Source organism: Thalassophryne amazonica, chromosome 4 (genome assembly GCF_902500255.1).
Source record: "Thalassophryne amazonica chromosome 4, fThaAma1.1, whole genome shotgun sequence".
NCBI classification, from domain to species: Eukaryota; Metazoa; Chordata; class Actinopteri; order Batrachoidiformes; family Batrachoididae; genus Thalassophryne; species Thalassophryne amazonica.
Genome location: NC_047106.1, coordinates 79629805 through 79643785, shown reverse-complemented (window position 1 = coordinate 79643785; position 13981 = coordinate 79629805). Strand labels below are relative to the sequence as shown.

The 13981-nt window shown below is 39.7% G+C and overlaps 1 protein-coding gene across 1 annotated transcript in view; it reads right to left on the bottom strand.

Moving 5' to 3' along the window:
- mecom (MDS1 and EVI1 complex locus) overlaps positions 1 to 13981 on the bottom strand; it is a 523157-nt gene that overhangs the window by 50505 nt on the left and 458671 nt on the right. Inside the window, 3 exon segments of the mRNA XM_034168129.1 lie at positions 3337 to 3373; positions 3375 to 3451; positions 3572 to 3674. Coding sequence (XP_034024020.1) covers positions 3337 to 3373; positions 3375 to 3451; positions 3572 to 3674 — 217 coding nt within the window.

The window sequence follows — 13981 nt, the reverse complement described above, 5'->3', positions numbered from 1 at the left end:
TCCAGACAGATTTAACATACAGTAAACATACTGTACATGTTTCTTAATAATAGAAGGACATCATTCAAAAGCATATCATATCATGGTCACGTTCTCAAGAAAATAGGCTGTAAAAGTGATGATTTGCATTGACAGTAATGGTATTATTTAGTTTGTTTAATTACTTACAACCTCTGAAAATATGTAAAAATGGTCATAATTTATAAATGTGATATTTTGGTTAAATCTCCTTGAATTAAAAAACTAAAATTTGATACTTCAATAACATCGTGATTGTTTCATTTCAACTTAATTGTAAAGCCCCAAAATTACAAAAAACAACAACAAAAAAAAAAATTGTATTGTTGTCCAAATACATATGGACAGGACTGTATATATCAACTTATAAATTCTGCAGGGACTTGAAAAAAGTATCAGCTGAATGTTAATTGATCACTTTGCACAAAATCAGCTTTTATCCACCAATGACACTAACATAAGTAACATATCTTTAGGGTTTCCTGTTAAACATCCACAAATCCCATAACTGGGTGATGTGGGGAATTCTCCTGCTCAAAGAAAATTTAAACCTAACCAGCTGTGACATAAATCACGGAAGTCCAGATGTGGACTCCAGCCTGCTCTGGGAGACACACACACATTCTGTGGGAAAGGGGACGTGGTCTTCAGCTGCAGATTTCAAATTAAAGCAACAAGCACAGAAACAGGTGTTGGTTGGGTCTCTGCGAGTATTACCTACAAACATTAAAACACCTGCTGACCTATCATAGCTTGGTTAAAAAGTCAGTAAAAGGTATAATGTTATATAACAATATGACATTACACTTTAACCCTCTGGGGTCCGAGGGCATTTTTTGGACAGTTCACATCGCCTGGCATAAATGTTTATTATTGCTGTTAACAGCTCTCCCTGCATCCCACAATCAAGTTTTATGTCTCTTTTTTTTCAGGACAACCTGTTCTTTCATAATATACGAGGTCTGTTAGAAAAGAATCCGACCTTTTTATTTTTTGCAAAAACTATATGGATTTGAATGATGTGTGATTGCATCAGCCAAGCTTGAACCTTTGCGCGCATGCGTGAGTTTTTTCACGCCTGTCGGTTGCATCATTCGCCTGTGAGCACGCCTTGTGGGAGGAGTGGTCCAGCCTCCTCGGTGGATTTTCATTGTCAGGAAATTGGCTGAGCGACTGCCGCTTTACTGCATCAAAATCTTTTCAGAAACTGTGAGACACAGCCAGGTGGAAACCATTCGGAAGATTCAGACGGCTTTCAGGGACGATTCTATGGGGATCACACAGATTAAGGAGTTTTACAACCGGTTTAAAGACGGCGCACAATGGCGGAGGGCGCGCCGCGCTCCGAGCGGCGATCGACAGGCTCATTGGTCAAACGACCAGATCATTTCCAAACTGAAAGCTGTGTTGATCCGGGACATCGTCTGACTAGCAGAGAAATGGCAGAAGAGGTGGACATACCACTTTTTCGGCACATTCCGCTGTTACAGGAGTTTTTGTCATGGAAAGAGGAGCGGAGGAATTCGCCACGGAGAAGCTAATGGCGCGGGACAAAAGCACCTCCGTGTTGGTCTCATAGGACATGTTGTAACATGCCCAGCTCTTGCACCATTTGGAAGATTCAGACGGCTTTCGGTGGCTTTTCAGCCATGTGACTATCCGAGAAATTGTGGATGAGCTGGACATGCCACAACATGTCCTGTGAGGCTTCATCACGGCGTTGCTTTTGTCCCGCGCCATTAGCGGCTCTGTCCCGACGCGCAAATTCCTCCGCACGTCTTTTCATGACAAAAACTCCTGTAACAGTGGAATGTGGCGAAAAAGTGGTATGTCCACATCTTCCGGATCAACACAGCATTCAGTTTGGAAATGATCTGGTCGTTTCAGCCTGTCAATCGCCGCTCGGAGCGCGGCGCGCCCTCCGCCATTGTGCGCCGTCTTTAAACCGGTTGTAAAACTCCTTAATCGTGTGATCCCATAGAATCGTCCCTGAAAGCCATCTGAATCTTCCGAATGGTTTCCACCTGGCTGTCTCTCACAGTTTCTGGAAAAATTTGATGCAGCAAAGCTGCAAATCATTCAGACATTTTCCTCACAATAAAAATCCGACGAGGGGGGAGGACCACTGCTCACTCAAAGTGTGCTCACAGGCGAATGACACAACCGACAGGCGTGAAAAAACTCACGCATGCGCACAAAGGTTCAAGCTTGGCTGATGCAAGCGCACATGATTCAAATCCATATAGTTTTTGCAAAAAATAAAAAGGTCGGATAGTTTTCTAACAGACCTCGTATATGCTTTTGTTGTGTTTTATAAGTGTAATAAAGGTTTACAATCAGAAATAACAAAGGAAAAAATTAAGCGGAAAATAATTTTCCACACACATTTATTCAAAACATGCATCAAACTATAATAAACAACTGTTTTGACACTTTATAAATGCAATTTGAGGTCTTGTGTGAAAGACTGTACAACAAAAAAGTTCAAACAATAAACACAAATGCATATTTGAACAATATATACAAAATGGTCTATGCGTTTATGCTCCAGTCTGAGGAGCGGCCCCTCTCCCTCACCTCATTGATATGGTAAACAGTGCTTTACCGCCAGAGGGAGAGAGCCACAGAGTAATCAGTAACATTCAAATGCAAACTAGTGGAGCATCCTGATAATTACCAGTCTTTGTTTGAGCACGTGAGATTGTCATGCGAGGCTCTCCGTCTGCGTTCCCTTTCACTGTGCGTAATGGTGCAGGGGTGCATTGGAGGAGTTAGGGGTGCTATTCAAATGGTCCAACTAGTAACATATCACTCCTGAAAACGATCTTTGGCTTTTCATGTGAGGTAAATCTGCCCTACGATTGGATTTTGGAAAACCATGTGACGGTGAACCAATTCCGATTCGACACTCACATTGCGCACATCATCACACAGCTTCTATGAGGAGTACAAAGATGGCCGATGGTGGGACCGAAAGTCCGCGGAGTTAACTTTTCAGCAAAAAAAAAAAGTTTTCTATCTCATATCATTAAAAAGTTATTTATAATTTCGTAAACTTGGTCCCACCCCAGAGGGTTAAAAGTGTATCAGTGGGTACAGAAATAGTAAAGGTGTGTTTGTGCATAACAGCAGGTACAGGTGTTCACTCTTTGGGTTTATAGTCCTGTCTGAAAGTGTGGACAGCTCAGAGGTCTCAGGTAAAACAGATGTTTGACCGCTATCTTGGATTTGCCAGGAAGCGTGTTTTTGTATGATTTAATCTGTAAGTGTTTAGCTCCTGTGAGAATTGCAGCACATATTTCAAAATAAAAGTCAAACCTGGGTTCAGGAAGGAGGAGGGAGGCATCCCACACGGGCTGCTTCTGGTGGTCCAACAGCTGGTTGCGGGACTCAAAGTGCTGGTCACAGTCCTCACAGCGGTACTGCCTCTCCTCTGCATGCCATGGGACATGGGTTAGTACCATATGTGTATAAAGAAGTGTGTGTGTGTGTGTGTGTTTGTGTGTGTGAGTTGCTATGGTTTTGACAGTGGATGGAAAGGTGCGACACACACCGTGAATATCAGGCGCCATGGTGTCACATGAATACTCTTCAGCCTTCATGAAAAGCAGCAGCTCCTCACCAGGGAAAATCTCTCTGGTGGCTTTGTAGAAGATCTACAACATAAAACAGGAGGCTTATAGGTAAAATAGTGTTTTGGGTCCCAGTTTATTTACCAAGAAAATACATATTTTTCTGAACCTTGCAGTTATGTGCACTTTAAAAATGTCTGTTATTTTGACATTGGCCACAACTTTGATATAACCAGCAGATATATTTTACATTCAACAAAAAATATAAACGCAACACTTTTGGTTTTGCTCCCATTTTGTATGAGATGAACTCAAAGATCTAAAACTTTTTCCACATACACAATATCACCATTTCCCTCAAATATTGTTCACAAACCAGTCTAAATCTGTGATAGTGAGCACTTCTCCTTGCTGAGATAATCCATCCCACCTCACAAGTGTGCCATATCAAGATGCTGATTAGACACCATGATTAGTGCACAGGTGTGCCTTAGACTGCCCACAATAAAGGCCACTCTGAAAGGTGCAGTTTTATCACACAGCACAATGCCACAGATGTCGCAAGATTTGAGGGAGCGTGGCAATTGGCATGCTGACAGCAGGAATGTCAACCAGAGCTGTTGCTCGTATATTGAATGTTCATTTCTCTACCATAAGCCATCTCCAAAGGCGTTTCAGAGAATTTGGCAGTACATCCAACCAGCCTCACAACCACAGACCACGTGTAACCACACCAGCCAGGACCTCCACATCCAGCATGTTCACCTCCAAGATCGTCTGAGACCAGCCACTCGGACAACTGCTGAAACAATCGGTTTGCATAACCAAAGAATTTCTGCACAAACTGTCAGAAACCGTCTCAGGGAAGCTCATCTGCATGCTCGTCGTCCTCATCAGGGTCTCGACCTGACTCCAGTTCGTCGTCGTAACCGACTTGAGTGGGCAAATGCTCACATTCACTGGCGTTTGGCACGTTGGAGAGGTGTTCTCTTCATGGATGATGCGAGGGAGATGTGTTGCACTGCATGAAGCAAATGGTGGTCACACCAGATACTGACTGGTATCCCCCCCAATAAAACAAAACTGCACCTTTCAGAGTGGCCTTTTATTGTGGGCAGTCTAAGGCACACCTGTGCACTAATCATGGTGTCTAATCAGCATCTTGGTATGGCACACCTGTGAGGTGGGATGGATTATGTCAGCAAAGGAGAAGTGCTCACTATCACAGATTTTGACTGGTTTGTGAACAATATTTGAGGGAAATGGTGATATTGTGTATGTGGAAAAAGTTTTAGATCTTTGAGTTCATCTCATACAAAATGGGAGCAAAACCAAAAGTGTTGCGTTTATATTTTTGTTGAGTATAAATGCTGAAATGCTGTCATCTTGCAACTCACCATATTAAAAGGGCATACAATGAAGACATGCTCAGTTATTTTTTCCATGAAACATTTGGTCAACTTTGATAAACTATATCAATCAAAAATCAACTTTCTTTTGCCTTTGTAAAACTCCATACCTGCTGGATGCTGAGTGGATGCTGCACTGATAATGGATTAGGAGCAGGTGTGGTCATCCCTGACAGACAGACCATTTGTGCACAGAAATGCATTAAATCAGCAAATCAGAGAAATAATCCATTACTGTCTGATTGTTTCATGATGGGTAAATTGTAAAACTCAAATATTATGGTGGTGCACTTCACTTCATCTGCTTTGTCTCAGTCCACGCAGGTGTAAATGGGTAACTGGCAAAGCTGGAGAAACAACCTGGGATGGACTTGAGTCCTATCCAAGGGGAATCGTGGACTCCCATGTGCTTGACACTACAGTGTTTGAGAATACGCTCTGCCCAATGGGCCTCAGGGATGGGATGTAAGTAAGTAGTGTTAAATGACATGCAATTAGTACAAATGTGACACTATTCCTGAGGTTACATACTTTTCACCAGTGCTGAGTTAAAGTTAAACTTTTGACCATGTAAAATATGAAATCTTGAGTAGTGTTATGTTTCTTAAGTTTAAGTTATTTTATGACCTGTGAAAGTATATTTTCAACTCTATGAAAGAGTACTTTAACCTTTCTAACTTCAATGTTTAATTCTTTAGGCGTTGGTTACTGTGTACAAATACCACAGACAAATGTCTCAGGTAGTGCATTCAATTGCTTTTTCAACTCCAACTATTTCTCACAATACGTCATTTCTCTCTGGATAAGTGCAGAAAAACATGGATGATTCAAGCATCCATTGAATGCACAAATAAGAAATATGTTGTGTCTGTGTATTTGGAGGTGAGCAGTCCTTTCAAAGCATCAGCTGAGAGACCCTGGGATTGTGACGCTTCCCATGGACAGACAATAGCCTTTCTCTGTGAAACAATTAGACACAATGTTATTTTTGGCATGTTTTGGAAGTTTAAGATATTGCCTTCCTCTGCTTTGTCGATGTGACAATGATTAGAAAGTAATTTATCTGAAATGAAATGGAACAAAAGCACTTATGGGAAGTTACATTGGTCACAGTGGAAATTCCTGATTAGCGCATTTTTATATTGTATTGTCAGTGGGTGCAGGGAAGGTTGTGACAAATATCCTGGTCAGAATGAAAATAATAGTTTGTGTCACTGTTTTAACTTTTGACACATGATGTAATGCTAAGTATGACACAACAGGTTGTTGTTGTTGTTTTTTTTTAAAATAATGACCCCTTGTGGGCTCCTAGAATGACACTGCGACAATTAAAGGGAGGAGAGGAGTTGAATCTGACAAACGCACAGCTCTTACTGTAATTGCACTCTGGTATAAATTGTACCAGGTCTTTTCAACTGGAACATACTTACTTACATAACATCCAGATTCAAGTCTTTGAAAAATAGACATTAGATTCAAGCAGTGATGAACGTATTTTTGATAGAAATTTAAACGTTTGATGAAAACTTGTACAATACATGTAGAAGAAGAAAGAAGAAGAAGAAAAAGTTTCAAAGCAACAGCCACAAAATAGACTTTGTATAGTTACCGTTATTTTACTGAGTATGAGTCAGTTAAAAAAAAAAAAAGTTTTTGAGGTCCTGCAACTTATACTCTGGTGTGACTTATGGTACCAAAAGGAAAAGAAAGAAAAACATCAATAATGGGTGCCACAGTCACTTAGTGGTTAGCACTGTTGCCTCACAACAAGAAGGTCCTGGGATTGCTTCCCACCTGGTCCTTTCTGTGTGGAGTTGGCATGTCCTCCCCGTGTGTCCATAGATTTCCTCTGTGTGCTGCAGCTTCCTCCCACTGCATGCCGGTTAAGTGAAATGGACACTTTAATCTGACTGTAGTTGTGCATGTGATTATAAATGTGTCTGTCTGTAAATGCTTCTGGATGCAGGGGTGGTGGCCAAGTGGTTAGTGCGCTTGGTTTCGGTGCGGAAGGTTTGCGGTTCAAACCCCACCCCTGCCAGATTTCTCCATTTAATGTGGAGTTGTGTCAAGAAGGGCATCCGGCATGAAACTTGTGCCAATTCAACATTCAACAGATGCACCCTGGATTTGCTGTGGTGACCCTGAGTGAAAAAACAAGGGTGCAGCCGAAGGGGCTCACTTTTCCTGTCTGTATGTGGCCCTGGGATAGACTGGCATCCTGTCCAGGGTGTACCCTGCCTCTCACCCTATGACCACTGAGATAGGCTCTGGCTCCCCGTGACCCATAACTGGAATATGTGGGTATAGAAAATAACAAATAGTATTATTATTATTATTATTATTATTATTATTATTATTATTATTATTATTATTATTATTATTATTATTATAACAATTTATTGAGGGCTTTTGCAGAAATCTAAGCACTAAACAAAATAAGCTCCAATAATAAAATTACACTAACAAAAATATCCCAAATTAAAGATCTGATAATACAGACAAAATGTGACTTTTTCTCCAAAAAACAACAGTATTAATTTGTATTTTTATGTAAACTTGTGTAATATTAAATATGTAATTTGTCTAATGAATAAAGAGATTTGAATCGAATATGAATTGAGAAATCAGAAAAACATATGATTTAATGTGTTAATTTTAGTACTAACTCCCTTTCCCCTATCATTTAACAAGTAAGGTCAGCGTGGGACAAACTTGTTAGCATATTTCTGACTCTGGTGGTTGTGTTCACATCCTGATCACAAACAGAAGGACTGCACTCCCTGACGTAACATAATCTGACCTCTCAGGTCATAAACAAACACACACATGGACAGGCTGATATGAAACACACACACACACACACCCACACACACACACACACACACACACACACACACACACACACACACACACACACACACACACACACACTTTCCTTGAAGGTCATGAAAATATTGTGAGTTAGAAACAATCAACCAGCAGATGTGTAAACGTGCAGTGATTACGCTACAAGAGACTGAAACCGGAAGGCTCTGTGGAAAGGTGTCACAGTGCGGACTGAGACTTCCAGACATAAAAAGCAATAGGAATACTAGCAGAGGTACTTGTCTTCACCCGGGGGGAGAGTAGCTACCATATTTTAAGTGTTTTTTTGTCAAAAAATTGTAAGCACACACTGGAATCAGTGTATCAACACGGCAGTTTGAGGCTACAAATAAACTACAGCACTTAGAGTTCTCTTATTCAGTCTTTTTTAAAAGTTTGGTATAATTGTGCAAAAACTATTAAAGTTCTGCTATTTCCTAATAGTGTTAAGATACTATATTGTACATTTTGATTGTATTATTTTTAATTTAATCGTTTCCCATTCTGTATTGTACTGACTAAGAATGCCATGATTGCCCACACTCCGATACAGTAGGTGGTGGTATACACCTCTAAAACTGCTTTGCAATCTGCCACAAAGCACAAAGAAGAAGAAGAAGTGTATTTTCAAACTGTGGCTGATGATGTGACCAATCGGAGTAATTTAAGAAGGATTTAATTATTCACTTGTTTTAAAAAGTCATCATCTTTTACAAGTGGCAAGCATGACATAGTGCTGTGCTAACAGCTAATGTTAGCATGAGCGAATGGCTCCTGGGTGTGCAATGTATTATAACACCAACTTGACCCCCCCACCAAAAAAAGAAAAACAAAGTGAGTGAAAATGACAAAAATAAAGAATGAATAAGTAAATACAAGTTTAAGAAAGGTAAAGATGATCAAAGCCTGGAATGGTGATGATCAAATATTACAATAAATTGAAGTTGCTGTACACACAGAATTGTCCTGCTGAACTAGACAGTTGCTGGATTTGCTCCCATATTATTGAATTCATCATTCCCAATTATATGATGTTTTTGCACATGTTCCCACCAATGTGCGGACAACGTTGTATACAAATGTTACAAGACTCTATAACCAATGTATGTTGCAGTGGAAAGTTGCCGAACATGGACACATTTTTTTTCTGGTGTGACTACACGATGACTACTGAACAATGTAGTAAGTATTCACTGAGACTGAACTACCTGCTCAAGGGAACAGAATTGTTGATCGCCCTTGTTTGGAAATCAATAAAAATAATGTTTTTCTGCAGCTCCAACACATGAAGACATGTTTTTTTGAAGTGTTGCAGTAAGATCACAACCACATGAGGCTGCAAAGAAAGGTGAGTGTGAATGTGAGAGGGGCTGCCAATAAACACACAAAACCCTAACAGACTGCAAACACACCCTTTGGTGTGATTTTGGGGTCGACCTCAGCTTGGCATATACACATTCTTCCAACACTCCAACAGTGACTTAAAATAAGAAGTTATTTGTTAGATAAGATAGCTGAGGTGTTTGAGTTCAGACTGTGATAGCCAGTCACCTCAACAAGGTCATTTCCTACACAGCACAGACACAAAACGATAACAACTGCAATATTTCTTTATCATTTCCATTTTTTAATTATGTTTCAGATGAGTGAAAATCACAGTTATGTTTATTATGAGTAAATATAGGCAGCACAGTGGCTTAGTGGTTAGCTCTGATGCCTCACAACAAGAAGGTCGTGGATCACTTCCCACCCTTTCTGTGTGAACTTTGCATGTTCTCACAGTGTCTGCGTGGGTTCCCTCCAGGTGATCCAGCTTCCTCTCACATCCAAAAACATGAATGTTAGGTGAATTGGAAACTTAAAATTGACCGTAGATGTACGTGTGAGTGTGACCGTTTGCCTGTCTATATGTGGCCAGGTGACAAACTGGCATCCTGTCCAGGGTGTACCCTGCTTCACGCACTACGACTGCTGGGATAGGCTTCAGCTCCCCTGTGACCCTTAGTTGAAAATTGATGGATGGATGGATGCATGAATATATATATATGTATAGAACACCAAAATAGATCCTTGTCATTTGAATGGTGGTTTGTAAGTCACATGATGTGTACCATTTGTACCATTTGGCATTTTGTTCCATTTACCGTGCAATTTTGGTTCTGTTTAGTGTGCAATTTTGGTTCTATACATTTTGTGCTGTTGCACACTGCGACCACCGCACTCACACTAGTGGTGATGGTACTTAGCTTAAAAATAAACATGGCGGGGTTTGAACACGCTTATTGATGGTATCATCAGGATTGTTTTTGCAGTATCTGACTGTTTTTGCAAGGTGACTGAGAACAATTTTGGATTGGATTCCTATTTAAAGTTTGTGTTGGATTGTTTGGAACCTCAAGCTCAAAGGACCAGTGATACACACCAAAATATAAGTCTCTTTTCTCTGGTTTATTAACTAATAAAATATCAAATGACAAGGATCTATTTCAAGCATTATATGAAACAAATAATGAATGTTTTTTTCATTTGTGCAATGGAAAGAGTAATTATTATTGTCGTACAAGAAGCCCAATTGAATCTAGCTTTGTCTTCTAGCAAACCCTCAGAGAAATTTTACATCTTTTTCAGAAAATCCTTTTGTGTTCCACTCTACCATGAAGCTGTATAATTACAGAAACAACAGACAAAAGCTGCACAACGCATAGTTTCTCCATTCAGAGTGACAGAGGCCTTTAATGCTTTCAGAATTCTCACTGCAGTCTCCTGGCTTCCCTCACTTCTGTCATTTCCATGTTGCACAATGTCCATTGAGGCAAAGCTACAAAATCTATGTCACTGTCCAAATACTTATGGACAAAAATGTATATTTATTTACTGAGTCAGTCTTGTCTGTCTCCTCAGTCAAAGGTTACGGCCACAGCACGATCAGAGGATGTAATTGTTCTACTTTATTACCTTGACACATTAGTCATTAGCAGAGTAAACAGACTCACATTTTCCCCGATCACACCCTGTTGGCTCACACACTTTATTTGACATCTCTGCCATTCACCAGCACTGACCTTCCACAGTCTGGGTGCTGCTTTCAACCAAGAAACTCTGTCTCACAAGCCACTAAAACAGCCAAAACTTAGGAAAAGACATTATGATTACAATTAACATAGAGCGATATTAAAGTTAGTCTATTGTAATGTTTATGCTGATTTGAAGAAAAAGTGACCTTATCAAAAGAAACCCCTGACATATTTCATAATATATCACTGCTAGGTGCAAACCAATATTTTAATGTCTCTTTGGGGAAAACAGGAATTTTAATGGTGATTTGTTTTTTGTTTTTTTGTAAGTGTGGACTAGTTCTTGGAAAACAAGTTTGTAATTCATTGTTTGAAAAAAAGTCTTTAGTCACTAAATAACAAGTCATCCTTTGCAAATAAGACAAGTGAGATATGAAAACAGCCCATGCTGGAGCTCTGAGTATATCCTTGTAAGTGTACAATCATTTCATTTGTAAGGGTTGTCATTCATTCAAGGGAACGGCTGCAAATATGCTGCTCAGCCACTTCATCCTGCTCAACAACCAACATGAATCAATGGAGCCAATGAGATTAACATTCATATCCATCTGCACTGTCTTAGAAAAGGCTCTTCAGGGCCCCGTTGGACGATGTTAATTACACTTTAATCTCTTTGCTGTTCACAGTGGAATCATTAGAGTGAGGGTGGGATTTCAGTAGTAATTGGTCTAATTATCTCCAAGACAAAACATGACTGGCTGCTCAGACTGCAGCTCGATGCAAGCAGACAGGTGATGAATATTATAGCGCAGACTGCATTTAACGCAAGCACGTAAGAGTTAATAGATGCAAACGTACTGCGTGCAATAATTTTATACAGCTGGTTATTATCAGAAATTGGCTTCTGTTTTAATATTTTCAAACAAACTACTAATGAACACATTTTATAATATTTAATGTCCACAGATGGAGGTTTATAATTTATGGTACTGAATTCAGTCCTTCTACTGGCAAAAAGTAACATGACAACACTTCAGTTTGAGACATAAACTACAATAGGTGTGGTATTCTTCTTCTCCAGTCCTTCCATTTGTTTCCATATCGCAGTGAAAAACAAATATATATGGGTGAAAAAATTAATCGATAAAGTGATAAATACAACTTCATCGATATATGGATCCCCTCAGCAGATCTATGAACTGGTCAATGGCAGAATTTTAATGTTATAAACTGGTTCAGCTCATTTTGCTGCTTCAAACTCTTAGCACAGTGTGAAGCTCCAGGGAGACTGGTCTGAGTCGAATTGTTGTTGATGTCATAGCCCGTGTATCTAGAAACATCAAAAAGATTATAGGATGTTTCAGTATGATGGAGGCCATGTGAAACTTGACAGAAGGCTTTAAATGTCATTAGGGATGGCAGAATACCACTTTTATATGTTGGATACAACACAGATACTGGGACTTTTAGTATCTATCAATACCAATCCAATACTGTTTTCCCTGTCTTCAAACAAGTATTCTAATTGACTGGCTACACTTTGCTAACATAGCTGTTTGACTAAACATTAAATCAAAGAGAGAAACCATGACTTGAATGTGCAATAGAAGGCTTGGATCCCTTATTGTCCTTAAAGGACAGACAACATGAAAGCCTTTTTTAAATGAAAACTGAATTTTACAGCTATTGATAGCAAAACATAGATGTTTTCTGAATTTAAAGTAGTCATACTACACACAGGGGTGAGATTTGAACCCAGAACCTTCTGAACTGAAACCAAGCACATTAACCACTTGTCCACCACCCCTTTCTTGAAAGTAATAATAAATATGATAAATTTTTCATCATGTTTTAATTTTTAATAGAATGTGCAATATTCTCAGTGCATTTACGTGCATGGAAATAAAAGCCATCATAAGGATTTTGAGTTTACTTTTTTAAGCACACTGCACGTATTTTGAGCACAACTGTACATTATAACAGTGTTTATGCTATTTAATTTTTATTGTCCAAATTAGAGAGAATGTCTCAAAGGGCTTTTCAACTGTCATAGGACTTTCATCAATAGATATGCAGTGCTGCAGTTATAGAGAAAGAGAACTTGAAAAAAAAAAGGTAAAATATGGTAAGATTTGAACTCGGGCAGAAATAGTATAAAAAAAAGTCAGGAAGTCAGACCTGTCAAATTCAGTCTTATTTTCATGAATCATCTCTGTTCATTCTGTCTGTAAAAACCATTTTAAACTAAACTGAATACAGTTAATTACATTAGTCTGCTCGCACAATTAAAAACCTTTTGAATTTTATTATACATATAGCATAAAAAAATTAAAAAGTATTGAGTTCCCGTCATGATGCAAAGAGGGTTTTCTGTCTCCTCACTCTTATTCATCCCTTTCTCATTCTCTTACCCTCCTGAGAGTGATCATAAAATTTTATGATAAACAGAAATGGCTCAGAAATAAGGCAACGGGGGGCCTGTTACACACTCACAGTGGTGGGACCAAATTGGTGCTTGAAAGGAACCAGGACCAAATAACAACCGTTCCACCTAGAACCTGTTGTCACAGTTCATGACATTGCATTAAAACTAGTCATACTTCAAACTGTCTCTGCACACGCCGAGGTGCGAGAACAATTATTTAAGGTGGATTTTGATGAGGATGATTTAGCGGTAAGCTTGGTCAGGCCTTCATGCAGACGTCTGGAGATGAGTCGCATCGTGCGGCTGTAAGAAGCCGACTGATGCTGGCTTCAAACTCAGCACTTCACTGTGGTAGCAAAAACCTGCAGGAATCAGATGGGCTGTGCTTAATCATTTCCAGCTCAGAACTAGGAGCAACCAGGAGTCATCTGGACGGCAGTGAACACTTCCAGTCCTGCAGAGCGCATGCACGCGCAAATTCACATGTGCAAGCATGTGCTGCTCCAGTGACACAATGAGTCGCCGTCACAGCTTTGCAGGACCACCCCGTTTAATCTGCTCACTTTAAATGTGCAGACAAGCATTGTGAGACGCTACTGTGTGTTTTCAATAACACCGATGCCGGCCGGAAGGCTTAAAGACGCCACATTGTGCCGTGTTGTGACAGTGTGTAGTACT